The 26,045-nt window shown below is 33.7% G+C and overlaps 1 protein-coding gene across 3 annotated transcripts in view; it reads right to left on the reverse strand.

Annotated features, from left to right (window-relative positions):
* Nucleotides 1-10,841: 10,841 nt before the first annotated feature.
* Nucleotides 10,842-26,045, reverse strand: part of LOC145247481 (uncharacterized) — a 96,542-nt gene continuing 81,338 nt past the window's right edge. For all 3 annotated transcript variants that reach the window (XM_080109283.1, XM_080109284.1, XM_080109285.1), the window contains one exon: nt 10,842-11,477. In XM_080109283.1, the coding sequence (XP_079965409.1) occupies nt 11,048-11,473 (426 nt within the window). In that variant the 5' untranslated portion in view covers nt 11,474-11,477 and the 3' untranslated portion in view covers nt 10,842-11,047. The remainder of the gene's footprint in view (nt 11,478-26,045) is intronic.

The following is a 26,045-nucleotide window of genomic DNA, read 5'->3' on the forward strand; positions in this document are numbered from 1 at the left end:
TCTTTTAAGACTGAAGGAAAGCATCGATGAAGTAGGAAATACGTTTTAAACAAACCAAATATGGATTGTGTAAGAGTTGAGGTGAAGTGATTAATGCATGCGTGTGAATGGAAGGCTTACTTGTAAAGTTAAAAACTTCAAAGAATATATTACTTGTATTGATCGGATTATTGTTCTCACCTTCAGTGTTATATATGCAACGTTTCGGTCGTTTGGAAAAGAAAGGGAATAGTTACTGGCTCCAAAGATATTTTCGTATTTTTCGAGTTAGTCTCTATTTTATGGCTACTGTTTCGTATTTGTGAAAAAGTTGGTCGACAAAGGGTAGCCAGTAACTATTCTTTTCTCTTTTCTAAACAACAACAACCAACATGCCTGAAGACGGTCGAAGGCCAATCCGACCGAAACGTTGCACTAATAACCCTCAAGATGAGAAAAATAGTCCGACCAGTACAAGTAATATAAACAAGAAGCCCTCATCTAAAAATTCAGTCTTTGTTTCATCGTCATTCCATGATAAGCAACCGTGGATATGACGCACACAATTGGCAAAAACTCTGACGCACTCATCTCTTGACATCGCCTGTTCACAAATGGTTTGGGGGCCGTCTTTCTTAATATTTTAAACGAAGATTGATAATCAGTATTATTTGGATTCTTCAGACTTCTATCTCCATCTTGAGTGTCATTTGCAAAACGTTTCGGTCGTTGCAATTTCTGACCTACTTCAAGTGTACCTTGTCGAACTCTGGAATCTTTCTATTTGCACAGAATACTCCGAACTCGTCATAGACTGTCATAGCTAGGTCGAAATATAATTTTATTGTTTATGAATTAGGTTTTGCGAAAAATAGTTAACATTAGTTTGTAGAATGTTTGAAGGAAAAGGTTTATCATTAAAGTTAATAGTAGATTATTATATTTATAAACAAACAAACAAACAAACAAAAAACCAAAAAATAATCGAAGTAGGATCACGCCACAATTTATATATGTGAACCTCTGAGAGTCTGAAGTAATCTGACCTCGAAGTCACTTAAGAACTGGGGTGGACCTTGTAGAGATTGAGTTTTGGGACAGTTGAAATGTATAACTCGGCGAGAGAGGTTGAGACTTCTTGAGAACGGCTAGGGGGGGGGGCGAGGCGATGCTAAAGTAGAATGTAACGACAGAGTTGCAGAGACATCCAAGGGGTCCCAACCTCGGATTTCTCTGCAACAGCTAGTCGAAGAATAAACCACGTTTTTATATAACCAGTTCGTTGTGTTGATCTCTGCTATGGGAAAGGAATCTTTGTTCCAGCACTGTCCGATGATGACAAAAAGGAGCCTCTGAATGAATCCATCGGACAGGAAAAAAGTTAGTCCCGTATATATGTCACACACACACACACACACACACACACACACACACACACACACACACGCGGTAGACGCCACATCACGCATAATGTATATAAACACATCACAGACCTAAAATGATAAGTCAGTTATATATATATACCGAATACAATACAAATGAGTATATATTTCTGTCAAACTGAAATCATCACAGAATTTCGAACGGAGCCCTTTATATACTCCACGGGGGTAGCATGCTCTCGTTCGGTCAGCCATGCACGAGTAGTCCGAAGTAATAAACAGTTGTTTTGAGTATCGGTCGCACTGGCGATTGCACCCTTCAACCTCCAGAAGGGTGTATGTTATAACTAAAATTTACCAATTATTTTATCGGTTTAGTCACAGGCCCTTTCGACAGAAAGATACTGAGTTCGGCAAGATAGTCCTGAAGAAGGTTGGAGGGTACATGAACCGAAACGTGAAAATAAGAATCAAGATGAGAACAATAGTCCGAATAATCCAATTAATACAACTTCGGGCATTGTTTTGGTAGATATTATTTTTGAGTCACGTTCACTGATAAAATAAAATTAGGTCGAGAGGAAGGAGCTTAAGCTACGATGAATGTAAAACTCATTTAGAATCCCACATCTTGTTGATGAGACGATCTTCAAAATGTCCCTCCATATAATTGAACGACGGTAAAACGAAAACTGTTGAACATTTTTGACTCAAACTTCTTTTCACACGTAGATTGAAGTTTATTGTTGCCAAGTATGATAAAACTGCGTTAACGATATCATGGGTGGCATTGATTGTGAGTGATTTGACTTGATTAGAACAATACGATAAAAAAAAATGGGAATTATATTCTAACGTAATAGAAAGAAAATAGAAATCCAAATTATTTATGATTCCCTTAATATAGTCACGTCAGCATTTGGGGGCGTGGCGTGAGTATGAGGTCAAAGACTCAAATGCATATACAGAGATTAAGATCGGAAGGAAAGAAAAGGAGAAAAAAGAGTGTCTGGTGCCGTGTATTAACAGCTCACTACGTCTAGTACCGCGTATTAATAGCCATCTGTGTCTGATATCGTGTATGAACAGCCAGGTGTGTCTGATGTGTATTTACATCCAACTATGTCTGCTGCCATATATTAAAATCTAACTGTGTCTAGTGCCAGGTGATGACAGTAAGCCATTTCTAATGCCGTGTATTGATAGCCAGCTGTATCTGGTGCCGTGTAATGATAGCCAGCTGTATCTGGTGCCGTGTAATGATAGCCAGCTGTATCTGGTGCCGTGTAATGACGGCCGGTCGACCTAGCGCTCAGAATGAAGGAGAACATACTTATGTTAAATACCTGTAGGAGACTTGTGTGATAAATAAAGAAAATAAAAAACTTTTTCTTGAACCTGGAAAGTTTGTGTCGAGGTTTTCTTTGCGGCTATTTCTACATAAAACGTTTGACTCTTTTAGAGAGAGCAACAACGTTAGGTTCCATTCAACGTTTCGTTTTCATTGAAAGAGCTTCCTAAGGATATTCGTATTATTTGGATTATTTAGACTACTTTATTTTACTTATCTTAAGTGATACTTTCACAACTTTTTGATCGATGTAACATCCGACCTCCTTCAGGTGTATCTTGTCGAACGTGGGACTATTTCTGTCGAACTCCGGAGTCTATCTGTCGAACTTGTGGCGTGGTGGATGAAGTACTTGGTAAAATTCAGCTGTAAGTTAGATTCGTTTGAAAATTGAAGATTCAATCCTCTGTGCTGGTGATATTCAAAATGAAACTGCGAATGGCTGACGAAATAAGAGCGTGGATAAAGTATAAGGTTTTGTTCAACATTATGTGCAGATTTCTGTTTGGGACAAAATTCAACTGTAGAATATCGTCCGAAATTTTATGAAAATAAGATTCCAGACGAGAAAAGTAGTCCGAAAGAATCCAAATAATATGAATAATCAATCGTAATCTCAAAAATCTAGAAAGATGATTCTTAAGGTATATATATATATATATATATATATATATATATATATATATATATGTATGTATGTATGTATGTATGTATATATATATATATATATAATTATTTTTTACTATAATAATTAAAATATTAATTAAATATGATGTCTAGCCGCACTGATGAGCTTTGATACAGCGAAACAGTATTAAGCGATGCTCTTTGTGTAAACAAATCGAGCTTAGTTATTTCTCTCTCTCTCTCTCTCTCTCTCTCTCTCTCTATATATATATATATATATATATATATATATATATATATATATATATATATATATATATATATATTCTAGCATGGGTACCCGGTGTTGCCTGGTGTTGCCCGGGAGTTTGGAGGTATGCGTTGAGCAAAAAAAAAAAAAAAATAGGTAGTAGGAAGGTAGGCTCGAACCCGTACCACGAAGGAGGAAAAGAATGGGAAACAAACGTGACGTCTTTGCTGTTACGACCACCACCACACAGAAAGTGATGTAGGTTTAAATTAAAGCTAGACAGTCGAAAAGGGGGGATGAATTTCGAAAATATCGGTGAAAAAAGCGACCCCTCCCTGTAGAAAAGTGCCCGGTTAAGGGTGAAGAAATTAATGTTTTTAGTCAATTTTTCGGTATTTGTCGTTTGAAGAGTCCAGCCTCAAAACGATACTGATCTTGTGAAAATCCCTCGCCTCCTTCAAATGTTTTAGGCAGACATGCAGGCATACATTGTCTGAGTAATTTGGTAGAGACCAGTAAGGTCAATTTTTTTTTACTTTGACCCATATTATGATCCTTTAATATTTATTGTTTTGGGCTCGAATCAAGTTATTAAGTTAGATCCATGTCCAAGGAACCTATATGTTAAATTTCAAGTGCTTACACCAAAAATTTGCGGAGGAGTTTGGTAGAGTTTCCAAAGGCCAAATCGTTTTACTTTGACGCCTGGGCGACAACAAATTACAAAGATTTTCCAAGATCTCAGTAGCCTGTATATCAAATTCCGAGTCTGTAGAGTGAAAAGTGACAGAGTTATTGCGTAGGGAAATGTACACAGACAGACACACACAGAGACACAAGGCACGTTCACTTTTACATATATATACTAGCATTTCGGCCCGGCGTTGCCCGGGTGTTTGGCGGTGTATGCTGAGCAAAAAAAAAAAAAAACCGGTCGATTTTTTAACTTTGCCCCCAATTATGACTCTTTAACAAATCAAGTTATTAACTTAGATCCATGTCCAACCAACCTATATCTAGGATTTCAGCGTTTAGACCCAAAATTTTCGGAGGAGTTTGGTAAAGTTGTCAAAGGTAAAATCGTTGAACTTTGACCCCTTAACAGCCAAATTTCTGGCCGAAAACCAATCACGAAGATATTCCCAAATCTCAGTACCCTGTATATCAAATTTCGCGTCTGTAGACTGAAAATTGACAGAGTTATTGCGTAGGTAAATGTACACAGACACACAGACAGACACATAGACGCATAGACACACAGACACGTTCACTTATATATATATACATATATATATATATATACATACATACATACACACACACACACATATATATATATATATATATATATATATATATATGTATATATATATATATATATATATATATATATATATATATATATATATATATATATATATATATGCTTATTATGCATTATTGCTTCAGTGGGATTCCAACTCAGAGATCTCACTGAAATATGTATGCACATATGTAAACAATATTGCTTGTATATAAAAGTATGCTATATACCTGCTCGAAATTCCACAGCGGACTTTTCGTATGTAATATATTGATGTTGTCATTTTGTGAATGTTCAGCATAAATGCAGACGCTCTGATCTTATTGTAGCTCTTTTGTTAAAACTGCAAAAGTAGCAACGAACATCCGATCGTAAAATACGCTTAAATATGATATTTTAATTTATGCACATTTCGTGTATATTATTATAGAATTAACGTTATTTTGATTATTATATATTATGTGATTTCAAAAATGAAAAACATATATTCACATGACTTGAGTGCACCAGCTTGAATTGAAACCGAAACCAAAACTTATGAAGACTATATATATATATATATATTTATAAAACTTGAGTTCTTTCAGTTGTAATCAAAACCGAAACCAAAACTTATGAAGAATTTAAAAAAAAAATCATTTGTTCCAAGAAATGGAAGGTTATATATAATATAAATCTCACCTGTCTGTTTAAATGCATGTATGTAAAACTTTCGACGGAGGGATTTACGAAATTGGCATCGTTTTGAGGCACGACCCTTCGCACGACAAATATCGAAAAATTGGCTAAAAACATTAATTCCTCAACCCTCAACGGGACAATTTTCTGCAAGGAGGGGGTCGCTTTTCGAAAGTCACCCCCTCTTTTCTATTGATTAGACTTAATTTAAACATTCGCTACTTCCGGTTTGGCGATGGACGCAACAGCAAAGGCGTCATTTTTTTTTCACGTGCTTTTCTTCCTTCGCGGTACGGGTTCAAGCCTGCCTACTACCATTATTTCTTTTTTTTTATTTTGTTCAAGCACACTTTAAAACACCCGGGCAACACTGGGCACCCTGACTAGTAACAATGAAACGACAGTCACGCGAAATGAAAAAAAGATGTTAGCGTGACGCACAAAATAACACATACGCTATCGTAGTAATCTATACGCTACAATTTTTTTGTTTGTGTATTAATATACGTATTAAAAACCTTTTTTGTTATTTATTTAAAAAGAAAATACAGCTTTCTTATGATGCCCGGAAAACTCGCCCCAGAAAACTCGTCCATTTTTGCTAGGTAAGAAAACTGTTCCATAATGGAGTAAATATCGATTGAAAAGACATTTTAGGACTGTTCTTAAAGTAGATATTGTTTTTAAAGGCGATTACGCACCTCCATAATATTTTTTGAAATTAATTTTACTTGTTTACTCTTGTTTAAAAAAAAAAACTTGATCACGGAGTCACGGAGTCACGGACTCAAGACACGAAAAACGAAACCATATATTTATTAAAAAAACAAAACTTTTTGTGTTATTACGAAACAAAAAAAAAAGAAGAAACTATGTATGTATTATCAAAGAAAGCAAATATTTTATTCAGAAGAATTAATTTAGTTTAAACAATTTTTGTGTTATTACGAAACAACAACAACAAAAAAAGAAAACACTTCTGGTATTACCAAATATTAAATTATTATATAAAATAATTTATTAAATTATTATGTTAGTGTTAAAACTAAATTAAGTAACTTGAATAAAATATTTGTTTTATTATTTGAAAATATAAGAATTGCTTTGTTTAAAAGTCATTTTGTGCTACTTCTGCCGTATAAGTAACAAACAAGATTTCTTTTCCGAACAGAAAAATATTTGAAAATCAAAACATTTATTGTATAAAAATGTATCAAAATATAATTGTAAAAACATTTATTTAAAAGTCTGCGTAAGAAAATATAATTTTAATAAAACAATTTTGTAATGAAAGCAACATTGGATTTTTGGAAAAGTAGAATAGCTTTTTCTTTTTTTCGAACAAATAAATAATTTTAATAAAACATTTTTTTTAATTAAAGCAACTTCGAAAGGTCAACAACAAATTAACAATATGGATGTTATTTGACCAATCAGTGTCACCTAATGGCATTTTAGTAAAAACGCACCAAGAAAATATTACCTCTTTCCGTATATTGCAGAAGTGTCTTTTATTGTTTTGTGAACACAAAAAGTGTTAGAAATAAATTAATTTTTCTAAATAAAATATTTCTTTTATTATTTGATAATACAAGAAGTGTTTTTTTTCGTAATAACACAAGCAGTTTTAAAAACTAACGTAAATTTTTAACAAATAAATATATAGTTTCGTTTATCGTGTCCTCCATTCGGTTTCGTTACATAATCAACCGTATCCACTTCCGGTAGCTTGACTTTTTTCAGAGCAGTGATCTTGGACATTACCTAAAATATATACAAATCTACTTTGTTTTGGAGGGGGGAGTCGTTGGAAACTATGTCTACCTCAGTATTTTCTTTATTTTTTTTTATTTTTGAGCGATTATTGACACTCCTAAGATGTGATCGTCTCATATCGGTCATTTTTCGTTCAAAAGTAACACTCAGCATTACTTGTTCTTTTTAACTAAATAAACTCTTTAAAATAAGTGGAACCACTAAAAACTTACAAAGCTAAGTAGAAAACGAATACTTAGAAAAATCAATCTTATTGTTTTTGAAACATGTTGGGAAAAAAAAAGTCATATAACTAAGAGTAGCTAACCTGAAGTGAGGTTGCGAAAAAAATACAATCTTCTTCGCGACCTTCTTCTCAGGTCTTGTAACCACAGTAACATAAAAAAAATAATGACTGACTCTTCACAAAGGAGGAAGGTTTTTATAACAATTTACCTTACTCTATTAGCATAAATAACCACAATGCTATTGTTCTTCTTGATTGTTGGAAGACCATCCTCACCTCCGGCAGCTACACTCAGGTAAGCTATGTATTATTTACCACAAACAATAGTAAACAAGTAAAAATATTTTTAAAAATATTATGGGACGTCTATTCTCTTTTAAAAATAATATCTCCTTCAATAACGGTTATAAAATGTGTTTTTCACCGATATTTATCCAATAATAAGTTTTCCTTCGTAGCAAAAGAAAAAAAAAAAAAGGCAAATTTTCCGGGGCCGAGTTTTCATAAATTCCTTTATTATATATGGGTCGTGGAATTGCATTCATTTGTAAAAGGTGTAGCTAATTTGCATATTCTTTTAAACATTCATTTTAATTTATTCCCTATTAGTTTTTCGGTTTTCTTATGGGATGATCATCTTTAGTTGACTATTACGTGTAATTATATTCATACAGATATTCTACATGATTTATACTTGCATAATATTTGTGTGAAAAGGTTATAGTAATTACATACCTCTTTCTTTATATATTTAAGTATGCGTATATATTTTTGTTGGAAAAATTTTGCCTGCCAAACTCCTCAGTCACTTTTTGGTCTACAGACATAAAACTTAATACATAGGGTATTCGAAGCTAGGCGAAACTTTATATTTGTGTTTTAGCCGGGGGGAAATTTATGAAAAAGTGTGAAAATTAAAGAAATGGAATTTGCCAGGTGAAGGTCGAACGACGCCATTACGAATATGCATGCATAACGTAATAGCTATTGATTCATGTTTTAATTTCTAGCCTTGCAGCAAGCATGTCTTTATAGACCAGGCATTAACGTCAAACGTCGTCAAAGGAAAAAGTAAGTCTTAAGCTAAACGTTTTGGTTTCGATTCTCGGTGGTGGCTTACGAATCATTTAAAAAAAATGTTTTAAATCATTACTATATATTGGGTCTAATATAATATAATAATAAATACGAAATCTGCATTAATCAAAATATCATCTTGGAACGTAATGTACGACCTGGCAATCTCAGGCGGCCAGCTAGTTTATATATATATATATATATATATATATATATATATATATATATATATATATATATATACTGCTCCCTGTTTTATCTTCTTTACAGAAGTCCTGATTTCGTATTCCGCGTTCGATTTTTACGGCATACTTTTTTTGTGTTTGTTTTTGTTTTGAAAAAGAGAGACTTCTCGAAATTATCAAACGCATTTACGATTCCTGTTATATTAAACAGTAAGCACATACTGATTTATGTATGAATGATTTTGAAGAAATAAATAGCTATAAGAAGATTTATAATCTAAATGCGAGATGAAAGAGGCTGTGACGCGGGTCATTGACACGCTGACTCAAGACTCCATTGAATCTTTTATGCCTTAAAAACTGATGCTAAATTCATGCAAGATGGTGCAAAAGCAGACTAAAGCATTCCACACGTTTTTGTGGCAGTTTTTCTTAGTTTTAAAACATAATTTTATTGCATATCGTTCTTCTAAAATGTCCCTACATCCAGATTGCATTTTTGAAATTCACCAGCGGTGAAAATCGGGCTTTAGTAGGGTGCATTTCAATTCCTGCTGTAGCTGTTCATTAGAACATGAAATCATAAAAAAAAAAACTAGTCAGCAATCTCATAAGGTGTACGGCGATAACATACTGAATTTTCAAGAGTCTACGAGAATTTTAAATGCCTGTACAGAAAAGTCTAGAAATTTATTGAAGGCACATTGTACAGGGCATACTCCCTTCTTAACCCTGCGTTACTTACCTGGGTGTTCCAAACATGGTTAATCCCATGGGGTGTTTATACATCCAAATACAAACATATTTATAGTGTTATTATTTTGTAAAATAAAGTTATCCTGCTGATTCAGAATATATCTACAGTTCCTGTTGAGCAGTTTGAATCACTTGTATTTTGTTGACATTTATATGAAATAATACAATAAAATAAATGATAAAACTAAGGAAAAATGAATATATCACATTAGTTAACCTCATAATTACAAAACTGAGAGAGTAATTAATTGTAAACAAAATAATAATCTCATGAAAACTTATGATAAATAAAAAATCAGAAAATATTAAATCCATATTAATTACTAGCCTGTGTACCCGGCGTTGCCCGGCCCTTTGTAGATGTGTGTTGAGCAATATATATATATATATATATATATATATATATATATATATATATATATAGTGGTAGTTGGCAGGCAGGCTTGAACCCGTGATACGAAGGCGGAAAAGAAAGTGAAAGGAAATATGACGTCTTAACGCTACTTCATGACGCGACCGGAAGTTCGGAAAGTTAAAATTAAGCAAGGTCAATCAAGCCGAAACGATGAATTGCACAATTGGCTCGCCAAAAACCGTGAGCGGGAGGGTTGAATGACTTACAAAAGATGTCAGCGAAAAACCGATCCTCCTTGTAGAAAACTGTCCAGTTGAGAGTGAAGAAATTAATGTTTTTGGCCATTTTTTATATTTGTCGTCCGAGACGTCGAGCTTTAAAATGATACCAATCTCGTGAAAATCCGTCGCCTCTGTCGAAAGTTGTAGGCATACATACATACATACATACATACATACATACATACATACATACATACATTTAAACAGACAGGTGAGATTTATATCATAGATTACAGAGTAGCCTAATGATATATAATATGCGCTTATATGTACAAATTTTCATTTCCAATGGAAAAATACAAAATTATATAAATCATATAATCATACTTACGTCAGTCAGCTGAGTTTACTGGACACTCCAGAAGGACAAAACGACATCTACCTCCAAGGAAAACTGAGATAGAACTGCGTCATACCACGTGTGCTATACCCTCTATGAGTCAGGAGACTATTGTGGGGGGGGGAGAAATAAGTTGCTAACTAGGAATTTTTAACACTTAAGCAAAAAGGGACTAACGCCTATGGGACTAACGCAGGATTTAAATGACATGTTTAATATATATATTTTTTTAATTAAATGAAAAAATAAAAAATAAAAAAATAAAAAAGACTGAATTTTATCTTTTGTTTAACACAATTTTTTTAATGCATCAGAAAAAAAAGAGTATAATAGTTTTTTGAAAGTTTTTTTGATGGAACAGTTTTTTGTTTTGTCCGTAAGTCTTTATTGTTTTAATAAAAATAATAATAAACAACATTGTTGTCATTTACTATTATATTCGGCTTTTAATTACGATGGCGTGTATCTCATTATTAACTCCCTATGCGTCCAAAAGGTCAACGTGATCGACGTCTCGCCCGAACCTTCCCCCACCGAGACCGTAGTCATCGTAGTATCGCTTGCCGAAGCGGCCACCACCGAGCCCGTAATCGTAGTACCAGGCTCCTCTGCGTTTGCTGGCATCGTCGTCCGTTCCGGACAGGTCCATGTCCCTCCTCTTCTGCCCGGTTCTCTTTTTATGCAGGGCGGACGTGAGAAAATGCCGGGCGTTCGCTGTTAGCACCCGATTGGTTGCCTCGTCGCCACCTCGTTCCCGCAGAGCGTTCGACAATTGCTGTTTGTACTTGCTGAGTGAGTTCGTCATGTCAGACTCGACGTACGGAGAGGGTGCAGCGCTCGTTAAGTGGCTTGCGATGATGGCTACCAACGCGAGACTTAGCCCGATTTCGACGAAATGATGATTCATTGTTCTGAAAGAAGAGAAGAAAAAAGAAAAAAAAGGTGATTAGTTTTGTTTGTTTCAAACGCGAAATCAATTAACATTAAAAGATCGGATCAATTTTATAATAGGGTAATGATTTGAACTTTGTTCTATCATCATCATCATCATCAGCAGCAGCAGCAGCAGCAAAGGTGACGGTAGCTATGTGGTTAACGACACGGTCTAACAACTTTGGTGCCCAAGTTTGAATCCAGTTCGTTCCACAAAAACACTTTCATTTAGAGAGGTTGGCGATCTTCACGTGGTCCCACTCGTAAGTACCCGATGCCTTTCTAGAATTCTAATTTGTGCAAATAAATCAATATGTAGTATCTGTTTAATCCCCAGGAGTGGTGTTAAGGAACAGTGGCCTGTTCTTGTAAGTGAGTGAATATGAAATAGGATAGCCGAGAATTCGAACCTGGGAAGCTAGATTTGGAATTGAGAATTCCGATCATAAGTTAAAATAAATAATACAAAATGTTATTGGAAAGGAATGCGTTGTTAGTAATATTATTGAAAAAAGGAATGTGATGATGCAATTTTGTTTCTGTTAATGAAATGAAATTAAAATTGAGGTTATCTAAATCCGAACAATAGAAAATGTTAAACATATTTGTAAAGTGGGTTAATCGAAAATTAGGGTAGAGAAATCGGTCTTTGTAAACATGTGAGGAAGAATGCATGCTTAGACATGTGAGGCATGTCAGGCCACGGGATCGATATGCACGTTCTTGGTCATGCAATGACGTTATGAGTTCTCAATATAGTTAGAGCTTGGCAGAGAGAAAGAAGTCAGTAAGTCAGGGGAGAAGAGAGAAGTCAGAGGTCGGACAGGGTCGGACAGACAGAGCTGACATCCGCCTTGGAAGCGAAGGTAGAAGTTTAAATAATGTAGAAACTTTGAATTCCTTGATGCGAAGCCATTAACCGGTCGAATGGAATAAACGAACATCACCATACTTTTGTAACTGTCGTCTTTTGTTATGTTATTCAACAGACAAAGGTATTGTGAATTTGTATTATAAAACTTGTGTTCCACTCATCTGTATTTATAAGATCTTGTGTATAAACTCATCTAAGAATGTGTCTCTATCATCTTAGTATCAAGAAATAATGAATGTTCCTTCATTATGATAAAAGACTGAAAATCCTCATCTCAAAAATGTGTTAAAGAAAGATAATGTTTATAGAAACACTCCCGGAACTGCTGTTCAATCTATCTATCTCTGTCTATCAATCTCTTCTATCCATCCTCTCTCAATATCTATTACATGTTCCCGGCTCTGTATTAAAATGTATCCTGTCTCTCTTTATATATACCGATCTGCCTATCTCATCACTAATAAGACCAATACGAAACAGTGGTGCACTTTTATATTTTTTTCGTGACTGACCTTGTGTCTAACTTTACCTTTGTGGGACCTTGTGTCTAACTTTACCGTTGTGGGATCTTGTGTCTAACTTTACCATTGTGGGAAAAGAGGGGCAAGTGAATAGAGATTATATTAAGTGTTAATAATTTTGTGCTTGACTTGACCACACCCACATCAACAGGAGAAGATGATAGTGGCTAAGGGGTTGACAATCCGAACTGATAACCTGCGGTACAAAGTTCAAGTCCAGTTCGTTCCATAAAAAGACCTTCACTTAGATAGGTTGGCAACCTTCACGTGGTCCCTCTTGTGAGTACTTTTTATATAATAAAAGCATATATATATATATATATATATATATATATATATATATATATATATATATATGGTACCATATTGGTTAAAGGGAAAATTATTCCCAACTCGCATTTAGGTAAAAATGTACTTTCGTAAATAAATGAATTCATTCAAAACGTATCACAAAAACAAAAACAAATAACATCTCTCTCTCTCTCTATATATATATATATATGAATTTGTTTTTGTTTTTTTGTGTATTGGTATGTATATTAAACCCCCTTTTTTCTATTTATTTTCTTATTTATTTTACTTCCTCGGGAAAAGAAATGTGACACAAGGTCGTTTTTTAATGTGGGTTGGAGTCGGAGAAATCAGCTCCCCTAAAACAAGGGCAAAAAGGGGGAACTCTGGCCGTATCCCAAAAATAGTAATTGTCTCAGTATGAACGGTCTCCCCTACATTGACCAAACATCAATTAACTTAGCTCAACAGAACAAATAATACACCCTGATCCTAGCTCGAAGGCAAGAAAGAAAAAAGGCGAATCTTTTTCCTATTTATTTAAAACGAAAACACAATTTTGTTGTATATGGGTTATTGAATTGCATTCATCTGTCAAAAGATCTAGCTAATTTGCATATTCTTTTAAACATTCATTTTAATTAATTCCCTATTAGGGTCTTCGGTTTTCTTATGAGATGATCATCTTTAGTTAACAATTACGTGTAATTATATTCATGCAGATATTCTACATGATTTATACTTGATTAATATTTGCTTAAAAAGTTTATAGTAAACACAAAACTCTTTCCATATATATTTATGTATACGTATATATTTTTGTTACACAAATTTTGCACACGAAACTCCTCCTAGAGTTTTTTTCTCTACAGACATGAAACTTCATATATAAGGTATTTGAACACATGCGAAAATTTATATTTGGGTTTACGCCCGGGAAAATCGGTACAAAAGTGTGAACATCTAATGCAAATGAAATTTTGCCAGGTGATGGTCGAACGCAGGCATGACGAATATGCATGCATAACGTAGTAGCTATTGGTTCATGGTTTAAGTTTTAGCCTTGTTGCGAACATGTCTTCATAGCTCAGTAGTTAACGGCAGAGATAAAAATAAATCGTAAGTTAAATGTTTTGGTTTCGATTCTCGGTGGTGACGTATGAGTCATGTTTTTTTAAAAACATTTTAAGTCATTACTAGCTATTGGGTCCAATATAATGTAATAATAAATACGAAATCTACATTAATCAAAATATCATATCTAAGCGTATTTTACGACTGGGCAATGCCGGGCACCATATATATATATATATTATTCAATTTTCACCCCAAACAAGGCAAGTGCCACTTTGAAGTAGGGGGCTACTATCGGGGATATAAGTTGCAGGGGCATTATGAAGGGATATGAGTAGAAAGATGTTTGTTCACATTACACTTGAACTTCTGCATATCAGTACAGTTGGGAAAGCAGGGTCCCGGAAGAGAGTTCCAAAGACTTGCAGATCTGGGAAAGAAACTATTTGAGTAAAAGGCTTTCTTACACCTAGGAATCTCTACTGTAAAGAGGTGGGATTTAGTTGCTTGTCGGGTTTATGGGGGGTAGTCACCTCGAGGAGGTACAAGTGCTTGCAGTATATATATATATATATATATATATATATATATATATGGTGCCAGTGTATATATATATAGTGCTTGCAGTATATATATATATATATATATATATATATATATATATATATATATATATACTGCAAGCACTATATATATATATACTGGCACCATATATATATATATATATATATATATATATATATATATATATATATATATATATATATATATATATATGTACTGTGAAAGAGCTACATGGTAAGCAGCTGAGGATCTCCGTTTTCTATTAACTAAATTTTACTTTAGTTAAGGTTTTTCCTTTCCATCCTTATATAGTAAAATTCTCTTTTATAATTTAAAACTTTTGAGAAATTGGCTCATGCAAGTGTTAAGTCTATTTCTATTTAACAATTTTAGTTAAGGCTTTTTTCTACCCTCCTTATATAAATGATTTCTTTTTTGTCATTATAAATTTTTTAGAAGTCGGATTATGTAGGTGCTAAGTCAGCGATAGGTTAAGTTTGAAATATAACGAGGTTCATACAAGAGTGCTCAATACAGAAGTAGAGCAAGTTACATTTGTCTTTACATAAGCAGTAGTTTGTTGCTACACAGTCATGAGCATGTTTCGGTCTGCCAGTATTTATCAACTATCAAAAGTTTTTGAATTCCGTTTTCAGAAATAAGGGTTGTTGCCTGATGAGATCTCTAGTTGGTAAATACTGGTAGACCGAAACATGCTCATGACTGTGTAACAACAAACTACTGTTTATGTAAAGACAAATATATATATACACACACACACACATATATATATATATAGAGAGAGAGAGAGAGGGAAAGAGAGAGAGAGAGAAAGGGAGAGAGACAGTGAGAGAGACAGTGAGAGAGAGAGATGACTTTACATTAACTAGCTGTATATACCTGGCATTGCCCGGAGGAGAAATTATTCACATAATTTTTAAGATACACCGAATATCCTACTTGTTATGAAAGGTGACGGCATGTTAGAGTTAGGGAAGTATAAAACACATCCATCTTGGTGGATAAAAATCAAACGCTAAGTGACCTTCATCGTTTAAAGGGGAAATAACTAGATAAATTTACTTCCGGTTTAAAACGCAACTGTTGTCAGTTATTAATAATTGAAAATATATTAAATTAAATTTAAAATAAATTAAACAACTCAACTTGAGAAGATATAATGTTTTCTTATCTATGTCAAAAACATAATAACATATTATGGTTTCTTATTTGTCAAAAGCATAATGACATATTATGATTTCATATTTATGTCAAAAAACATAATAACATATAATGGTTTCTTATCTATGTCAAAAACATAATAACATATTATGGTTTCTTATCTATGTCAAAAACATAACAACATATTATGGTTTCTTATCTATGTCAAAAACATAATAACATATTATGGTTTCTTATCTATGTCAAAAACATAATAGCATATAATACATCTATGCCAAATATAATATATTTATGCCAAAAACATAATAACATATTATGGTTTCTTATTTGTCAAAAACATAATAACATATTATGGTTTCTTATTCATGTCAAAACATAATAACATATAATGGTTTCTTATTTATGTCAAAAACATAATAACATATAATGGTTTCTTATTCATGTCAAAAACATAATAACATATAATGCTTTCTTATTTATGTCAAAAACATAATAACATATAATGATTTCTTATTTGTCAAAAACATAACATTATGGTTTCTTATTCATGTCAAAAAACATAATAACATATAATGGTTTCTTATTTATGTCAAAAACATGAGATGAGCAATTTATTTATATTTTTATTTATATATTTGTGAACTATTATCCTCATCTTCTAGTTGTTTCATAACGTTTCGACCAACTATTCATCTGGCCTTCATCAGTTAGACCTGGCAGTTAGACGTGGCGCAGTGGATAGAGACGTTGTATCTCTACGGTTCCAGGTGTGCATTGTCTGAAGATAGCGGTATCAATCCTACCCAAAGCTGGCCAGAGGATTAGTTGGCCAAAACGTGGTGAGACAACAACAACAACAACTATGGAAGGCAGTAATTGCTGAGGATACAGTTAAGAGACTCAGCATTCCTATCCCGTCGCGGTTTAACCCCTGACGAAGGTCGGAGGGATAGTTGGCTGAAGCATTGTGAAACAACTAGAACATGATGATAATAGTTCGCAAATAAATATATAAATAAATCTAATGGTTTCATTCACAAATAGATGGTTTGTCAATAGTGCCGAGCAGAATTTTATAGCATTCCCCTAAACTTCATGTTAACTCATTTTTCTTTTTTTTTTTTTTTTTTTTTTTTTTTTACTTTATCCTATTAATGTAATTTCATCTTGGATAAACATTGTATCAATCCAATTATGCCCTCAATATTTTGACCTCACCCACACTCTTACACCCCCTCAGAGACCATCCAGCTTGTTTTCCACATCCATACAGGAAAGCAGTGGGCGTTCCGTCCTATGAAGAGGGTTGGGCGTTGATCTTAGTAACCTGCTCCCGATTGGGACTTCTATTATTATTATTATTATTATTAGTAGTAGTAGTAGTAGTAGTAGTAGTAGTATTTATTTTTTATTTATCTTTTATTTAATTATTTATTTTTTCACTCACCTATTATCAATATTGGAAATAAAAATCATTAACACTAGCAGGACCTGTGGAAATTCCACAGCGGACTCTTTCATATGTGTTGTCATTCTGTGAATGTGTAGCATAAATGGAGACGCCCTGATATCATTGTAGCTCTTTTGTTAAAACTGCAAAAGTATTTATCTAAGCTAGCAGGGACGCCCGGCGTAGCCCGGTCGTAAAATACACTTAAATATGATATTTTAATTTATGCAAATTTCGTATATATTATTATAGAGTCAATTTTATCTCGATTCTTATTCATTATAAAGTTATGGTTTCAAAAACAAAAACGTATATCCATATCACTTATTGCGAAGCATATTGCGTTTATTTATTTATTTATTTATTTATTTTTGTAGCAAATATTAAAAACAAACAAAGTTTTCGACACATGGAAAAAAATTACGTGTCTTCCTCCGATGGCAAAGTTAAACACAAGGTCAGCTTTTAATGTAGTGAAATCCCCGCTACCCCCCCCCCAAAAAAGAGGCATTCGGGATTGGGGCAGCTTCTTTTTTTTTTTTTTTTTTTAAATCCTGAATCTTTTAAAAGGGTTTCTCCTTAATTGACCAACAACATAAAAGGTAAATTATAGTATCAGAACAGAAACTATAATTTAACGTTAATCTTATTTGGAAAAGTAAAAAAGTAATACACATAACCCGAAAATAAAAAGATATTGTAAAATTGGCAGTTATTTCAATCGTAATATATTTTTCATTTTTAAAATATTCGGAGCAGACAAAAATATATCGAATGATCCCCTGTTGGAGTCCGGGTGTACCTCACAATTTTATTTTAATTTTTTCTTATTAATGAGTTCAATTTACAATAAAAAAAGAGATACCATTTAAAATCGTCTCAAGTCATTTCTTTGTTTGCATATTTTAAAACTAAACATTAATCAGAAGTAACTTTTTCCAGGGCATTCATCGTCAAACTCAAATATCAGCTGACGTGACATTGTAAACAAACACAGACGGAATTTGATGAACGACATTATCATTATTATTTTTCATTTAAAAAATTATTCTTTGCCAATTAGTCCACTGGTAAAACTTTTCCTCGTAATATATAATAATCAATAGAGGATTAATTCTATAATAATACATACACAATCTGCATAAATCAAAATATTATGTTTACGCGTATTTTATGAGCGGGCAACGCCGGGCGACTAGATTATAAAACCTCATTAAAAAAATTCTAGAATCAAAATACGATAAATGTTTGGACTTGCGTCTATCCTCATTTTGATTGGTTGTTTATTAATCGACAACGAGGCTTGTTTGTCGGCCATTTTTATTTTATATTACTATAATTTTATTTTCTATTTCATTACGATAATATTTGAAGCTGTTGTCGAAATGAAGGAAAGACAAGAGACTTCCATTTAATTATGACTTAAAAGATTTACATTATTCTGAGATTTCTTCGGAAATACCTATTTTTACAGCCTATCTTTATACGAGGCGAGTTACAAAATGCCTCCTATAAATCGGATTACAAATTGCACTGCTATGATGACTGAACTTATGCATTTATCTCTGTGATGCAGATATTGACCATGTGAGACTCTAAGAAAGTAACCCCTTGTCATGGACGTGCGTTAGGAGCAGAGATGTTTCATTGGATTCCTACCAAAAGTGCATTGAGAATGGTGGTGACTATATGGAAAAATAACGCCCGGAGCACAAAAGGTCGTTCATTTTAATGGTACCACTTCTGTCTCTGTAGCTTTTCTACTTTTAGAGTTAAAAAAATAGAGCACTTTACTTTTTGGACGACCCTCGTAGATTATTATTATTATTATTATTATTATTATTATTATTATTATTATTATTATTATTATTATTATTTATTTATTTATTTATTTATTTATTGGATCAAGATGGATGGAAAATCCGAGGAGTGAAAGCACTAATCAGACCTCCACTGAATAGGTGCTGAATTGAACTTTAAGGAGATTTATTGCTAACAAAATTCCAGTAAAGACTAATGACCGTTGCCAGCGAGAAGTCAATGGCAAACGACTGTTGTGATAGTTTAAATGGTAGCGACTAAGTCTGGAACGCTAACTGTTTTGGTTTCGATTCTAGTTGATGACAGCCCAGTTATATATTGTTTACTTTGGAAATCACTACTATATATTGGTCACAATATAATATTCAATAAATAATGGGTTTTAATAATAAATACCAAATCTGGATTAAATAAAATATCGTATTTAAGCATATTACGACCAGGCAATACCAGGTGCCTTCCATAAGTTTCCGGACTTTTTTGTACAGGCATTTAAAATTGTCGAAGACTCTTGAAAATTCAGTATGTTATTGCTATACATCTTATGAGATGACTGAGCAATTTTATGATTTCGGATTCAAATCAACAGCTACAGCAGAAATTAGAATACACCCTACTAAAGCCTGATTGTCACAGCTGGCGAATTTCAAAAATGCAATCTGGATGTGAGGATACATTAAAAGAACGATCTGCAATACAATTCTGTTTTAAACTTGCAAAAAATGTCACAGAAACGTATGGAACACTTCAGACTGCTTTTGGATCATCCTGCATGAATTGAGCATCAGTCTTTGAGTGGCATAATAGATTCAAGGAAGGCAGGAAGTCTCTGAGGGATGATGTCAGGATTATACTCCATGCATCTGTAACAGAGCGCATATGGGTGTGTGTGAGAAAAGCAACAGAAGCCGTTAAAGCACGTATGCAAATTAACAAGTGTGTGCGAGCTTGCGTCACAAGAAAAGGAGAGAAAAATACACCACGTGTTCGAGGAGAGAAGCAACTTTTATACCGGATAAAATGGCTGAAGGGCGTAGACTTTTCAAAAGCACATGTTTGTGCGAAGAGATTTTGGAAAAATAATGAAATGCGGTGTTTTGGCTTTTTTAAAATGTTTTTCCTATTTTATGTATTTGTTTCTTTGCGACGCTACCAGACAACGTGTGGGGCCGAGAGGTTTGAAATGTAACGACAGAGTTAAAAAGTAACAGTCACGTTACGTATGGATAAATCGCTACCCTGTAAAGCTATAGGATTTTCTCTGTTATGAATATTTTTTTTAGAGAACTAATCTTCTTTGCAGCAAACTTTGCAATACGCGCAATGTATTTGTTTCAATTCACGTTTCCTGTGAATGTTAGGCTGAGAAGTTTGAAATATGTGCTCTCAGTTAAGGTGTTATTTGTCATGACAATCAGTTTTCTTGTAGTTGCTACAGGAAAAAAAAGCTTAGTCATCCATTTACGAACCCATTCCAGTACAGACTGAAGATCGTTTTCTAAGGTTTCTGCCATTGCCTTGAACATATATGCATCCACTTTTATCTTTCTTCTATTGTGGCATGTTCATGCCGTAGATGAAATCATGGTTAGTGTTCTCCAAAGGCTTCGGTCCATTATTGGTCCAATTCTTCTGAAGACATTCCATGATTTAACCTTGACAGAATACATGGGCTGGGTTGCCATTACCTTCCCCAGCGCAGTGACATCTGACTCGCCTATTTGCATGTATCCGTTGTCCTTAGATCATCCGCATACCTGCAGTCGAATAACGTAACTTTTAATACCATAGAGCGTTGATCTGCAAGAGATTAAACCTCCTCCATTACTATTTCAAAATATGCAAAAATATGCGCGCTTGCGCGTACAACAATGGCCACCACTTTTAACATAAGAAATTCTCTCTTCTTCTCGTGTCATGGCATCTGCATGAAGCAGATGAAATCATGGTTAGTGTTCTCCATAGGCTTCGGTCCATTGTTGGTCCGATTCCTCTGAAGACATCACATGATTTTGAACTTGGCAGAATACATGGGGTGAGTTGCCATTACCTACCCCAGCCCAGTGGCATCCGACTCCCCTGTTTGCACCTATCTGTTGTCCTTAGATCATCCGCATAGCTGCAGTAAAATAACGTAACTCTTAATACCATAGAACCGTTGATCAGCTAGAGATTCTTCCTCCTCCTTGGCCATCCAACGTCCTGCTGCCAACGTCACCAGTTATCTTCTCCTAGATGCATGTTTTAACTAAAACTAGGGGTGCATCTCTTCCAGTGAATTAATACACCTCCAGATACCAACCTGGAAATTTCTTATGACTCGGCACGGTGCATACAACACCTCGCCTTCCCAAATGGTCACCCATCTGGTACTGGTTAGGCTCCTCGTTGCTTAACGTCGGTGATCTGGCGGGAACCGGTGTGTCAACGTGATTGCGCCGTATTATACATTCACTTATCACATGTTTATTATAGAGCGCAGCGTCATCAGCAAATATACCAACCTGGGACACAGTTTTTTCATGGAGGTAATTTATGAATATCAGGAATAATAAAAGTCCAAGGATCGGACTCCGGTGCACACCTGTGTTAATATCATCTTAGATTTACAATAATCGATACTTCATTTAATTAAATCTAAATTGTATAACCTTTGGAGCTCTTTACTTCTCATCACGCAACCACAAGTACCACCGGCGAGCCTGATAAACTGACGAAAGGGCTTAATACGGTCAGCGGACCATAATTTAGTAATCCCTGTTACAAACCAACGTAGGCAGATACTTTCGGTGGTAGAATATAGATTTGGACCGAATACTTGCTGATCTCTACTGGGAGAACCCGGCATTAATAATCCACGATACCTTTATTTTCTCCCAACCTAACCTCCACCACTCTGCCGAGCTACTATTCGGACTTGTCAGCGAAACAACGCCATCACAAAGGGGGAACGCAAGCAATATGGAAAAACAATCGCGTCACCTGTTGAAGTGAAAACTCCTTGGGGAGAAACTTTAATCAACCTCCTTGCGATTCTTTTCTTCGCCATTTTAATGAGCTCGGTGCGAACGCGACTCCGAAAGATATGCGCCTATACTGAGGAGGTAGAGACAGAGGAAGAAGGGGCGGGTCAGACGATGGCGGCGGGAAGAAGGAAATCGCATTTATAGAAAACTGACAAAGTATTACGTTTTTATTGTGCGTCGATATGATTGCTCGTGTTATTCAAAAGAGAAAGACCGCAAATATTCGTTATCTAAGAAGCGCTGAACCCGTATCTGCGGTGCTCGTTAGCGCGGGAACTTATAGACACATATTGTTCATTGTGTCTTTCGGTTACGGCCAAGCATCTCTGTAAGAGGTTCTGTCCGTCGGTATGTTATGATTCGTTTTCTTCGTTTAAATTTGAAGAAATATCATTTTCCGTTGAAAATTGATTGAAATAGGATTTTGGTTCTTTTCTCACGTTTAACTTTAAATTAACATTTTCGCAAGTTTAACGAAGTTAAGCAACGGTGAGACTAGCCAGTACAAGATGGATGACCATTTGGGAAAGCTAGGCGCTATATGCACCGCGCCGAATCGTAGAAATTTCCAGGTTGGTATCTGGGGGCTCGTTTGATTCACTTGGGGAGATGTACCCCCGAATAAACTCGCCTGGCGGGTAGGTGACAAGGCGGTACTCCATGTACGGGTTTATCGGCAACCTGCTGCAGTATGCCTTCCTGAACTTGCGTGTCAAGCACATGTTTGTCGCAGAGAATGGTGACATCTGAAGTGTGTGCCACACGAAGTGGCGCCTCCTGGATCACCTAAAACACTTTGTAGCTGGTACTGACTCAATTCTAATGATCAAGATGTATACTCGTATCCGAGTTCTGCCAACGACGACGACGACGACGACGACGACGACGACGACGACGACGACGACGATTATATATTTTACATTAGTATACATCGTTTTTAATTAACATTTTCGTTATTTAATCACGAATATCTTTGAAACAGTGTTGTGTCATGGAACAACAGTGAAAATAAGAACAATCAAGTCGAGGGGTGGTTAAGGACAAGTGTGTTAACAATAATGTACAAAGATAGGAAAGCGTGTATATCTTCTGGGCACTCGGTTAGCAGTTGAAGTGCAGTCGCATCTCTCTCACCGGTGTTGGAATTACTAGTGCTATTTATAGTGCTAATCGGTGTAAATTCCTCTGTTCAAGGAAGGCCAGTATAACAAACAGCATTCTTGGGGGGGGGGATCACAAGTTTAAAACATCGTTTTCGTTGGTGTATCATATGTTTAAAACGTTTTCGTTGGGTTGTTATATTTTTAAAGCATCATTTTCCTTGATTTATCATAAGCTTAAAATATCATTTTCATTGGTTCATCATAAGTTAAAAATATTTTCATTGGTTTATGACGTTGGTTTATCATAAGTTTAAAATATCATTTTCATTGGTTCATCATAAGTTAAAATATTCCATTGATTTATGACGTTGGTTTATCATAAGTTTAAAATATCATTTTCATTGGTTCATCATAAGTTAAAATATTCCATTGATTTATGACATTGGTTTATCATAAGTTTAAAATATAATTTTCATTGGTTCATCATAAGTTAAAATATTCCATTGATTTATGACGTTGGTTTATCATAAGTTTAAAATGTAATTTTCATTGGTTCATCATAAGTTAAAATATTCCATTGATTTATGACGTTGGTTTATCATAAGTTTAAAATATCATTTTCATTGGTTTATCATAAATTAAATATTCTCATTGATTTATGACGTTGGTTTATCATAAGTTTAAAATATCATTTTCATTGGTTCATCATAAGTTAAAATATTCCATTGATTTATGACGTTGATTTGTCATTAGTTTAAAATATCATTTTCATTGGTTCATCATAAGTTGAAAATATTTTCAATAGTTTATGACGTTAGTTTATCATATTTTAAAAATATTATTTTTATTGGTTTAAAATAGCATTTTCGTTCGCGTAAAATAACTTTTAAATACGATTTTCGTTGATTTATCATGCGCATGCTTGAAATAGAATTTCTATTGCGTTGCAATGATTAAAATAGAATTTTCCTTTGTATAACACGCTTAAGTTCGAAATAACAAATTAATTGGTTTATCACGTTCAAGTTTTTAATTGAATTTATGTTCATTTATTTAATAAGTTTGTTCATCATATTTTTAAAATATTATTTTATTCGTTTTTTCGTTGGTTTATCATATTTTTAAATATATTTTTCATTGTTTAGTGCACTGGTTTATCATAGGCTTGAAATATCATTTACTTCGGTTTATTATGTTGGTTTAACATATTTTTAAAAATATCATTTTCATTGTTTTTTTACGTTGGTTTAAATATTCTTAAAATATCATTTTCATTCGTATATTATGCTTTTAAATATCATTTTTATGGGTTTATTACATTGGTTTAACAAATTTTAAAAATATGATTTTGATTTGTTTATTACATTGGTTTAACATGTTTTTAAAATATCATTTTCATTGGTTTATTACGTTGGTTTAACAAATTTTTAAAATATAATTTTCATTAGTTTATTATATTGGTTTAACAAATGTTTAACATATCATTTTCATTGGTTTATTACGTTGGTTTAACAAATTTTTAAAATATAATTTTCATTAGTTTATTATATTGGTTTAATAAATGTTTAAAATATCATTTTCATTGGTTTATGTCGTTAGTTTAACACATTTTTAAAACGTCATTTTCATTGATTTATTACGTTGGTTTAACATATTTTTAAAGTGTCATTTTCGTAGGTTTTTCATTATCTTTATTACGTTCGTTTAATATGTTTAGAAGGTCATTTTTGTTGGTTTATTGTAATTTAAAAATGTCATTTTCAATGTGTTGAAAAGCTTGAAATAGCATCTTCGTTGGTGTATAATAGGTTTGAAATAATATTCTCGTTAGTGTATAGCAAGTTGAAAATGGCATTTTCGTGGTATATGCTTGAAATAGCATTATCTGTGCTTTCTCATGAATTTTAGAAAAGATCATCATTTATTTGTTATGCGCATGTTTGAAATAGAATTTTCGTTGGTTTATAATGGTGTCGATTAAATAGTGCAACCCGTGTAAGTTAGAAATAACAAATTCACGAGTTTGTCACGTTCATAAAGCTGCATTTTAATTTCTTAATCACGTTTAGGTTTTTAATAAAATTCCCATCATTTTACATCGCTCAGAATTATTTAAATTAAATTAAATAGAATTTCGTTAATTTTTTACGTTTAAATTTGAAATAGCATTTTTGTTGATTTTGGATTTAGTATCATAATAAGTAGTTTTGAGTAATGCTAATTTTGTATGCATGTGTAATTTTCTATCTGCAGGGTGAGTCACGGGAAACGGATGTTTTCAGAACGCTCCTTGCTCTCCTTAAAGAAGGGATAGGGAGTGAAGAAGGTAGTCTTTAAACCTGCTTAAGATTAATATTCGCAGAGTTTTGTTTTCCGTAAAAACACCCGTTTCCCGTGACTCACCCTATAGATAGAGAGTTACATTTTTCTCACCCTGACGTTGATATTAAAAGCCTACTTTTCCTATTCAAAAATGATTAAAATGAACTTTTCAATATACTCAGTCATGAATATATGTGCGACTACATGAAGATTAACTAATTTGCACATTCCTTTAAAATTTGAACGTTAATTAATTACTTATGGATTTTTATAGTTTCTTATGCATAGTACCTACCTGCATAATTGTGTAGAATTTAA

The sequence above is a fragment of the Euprymna scolopes genome, chromosome 25 (assembly GCF_053919585.1).
Source record: "Euprymna scolopes isolate OS-2025 chromosome 25, ASM5391958v1, whole genome shotgun sequence".
NCBI lineage: Eukaryota > Metazoa > Mollusca > Cephalopoda > Sepiida > Sepiolidae > Euprymna > Euprymna scolopes.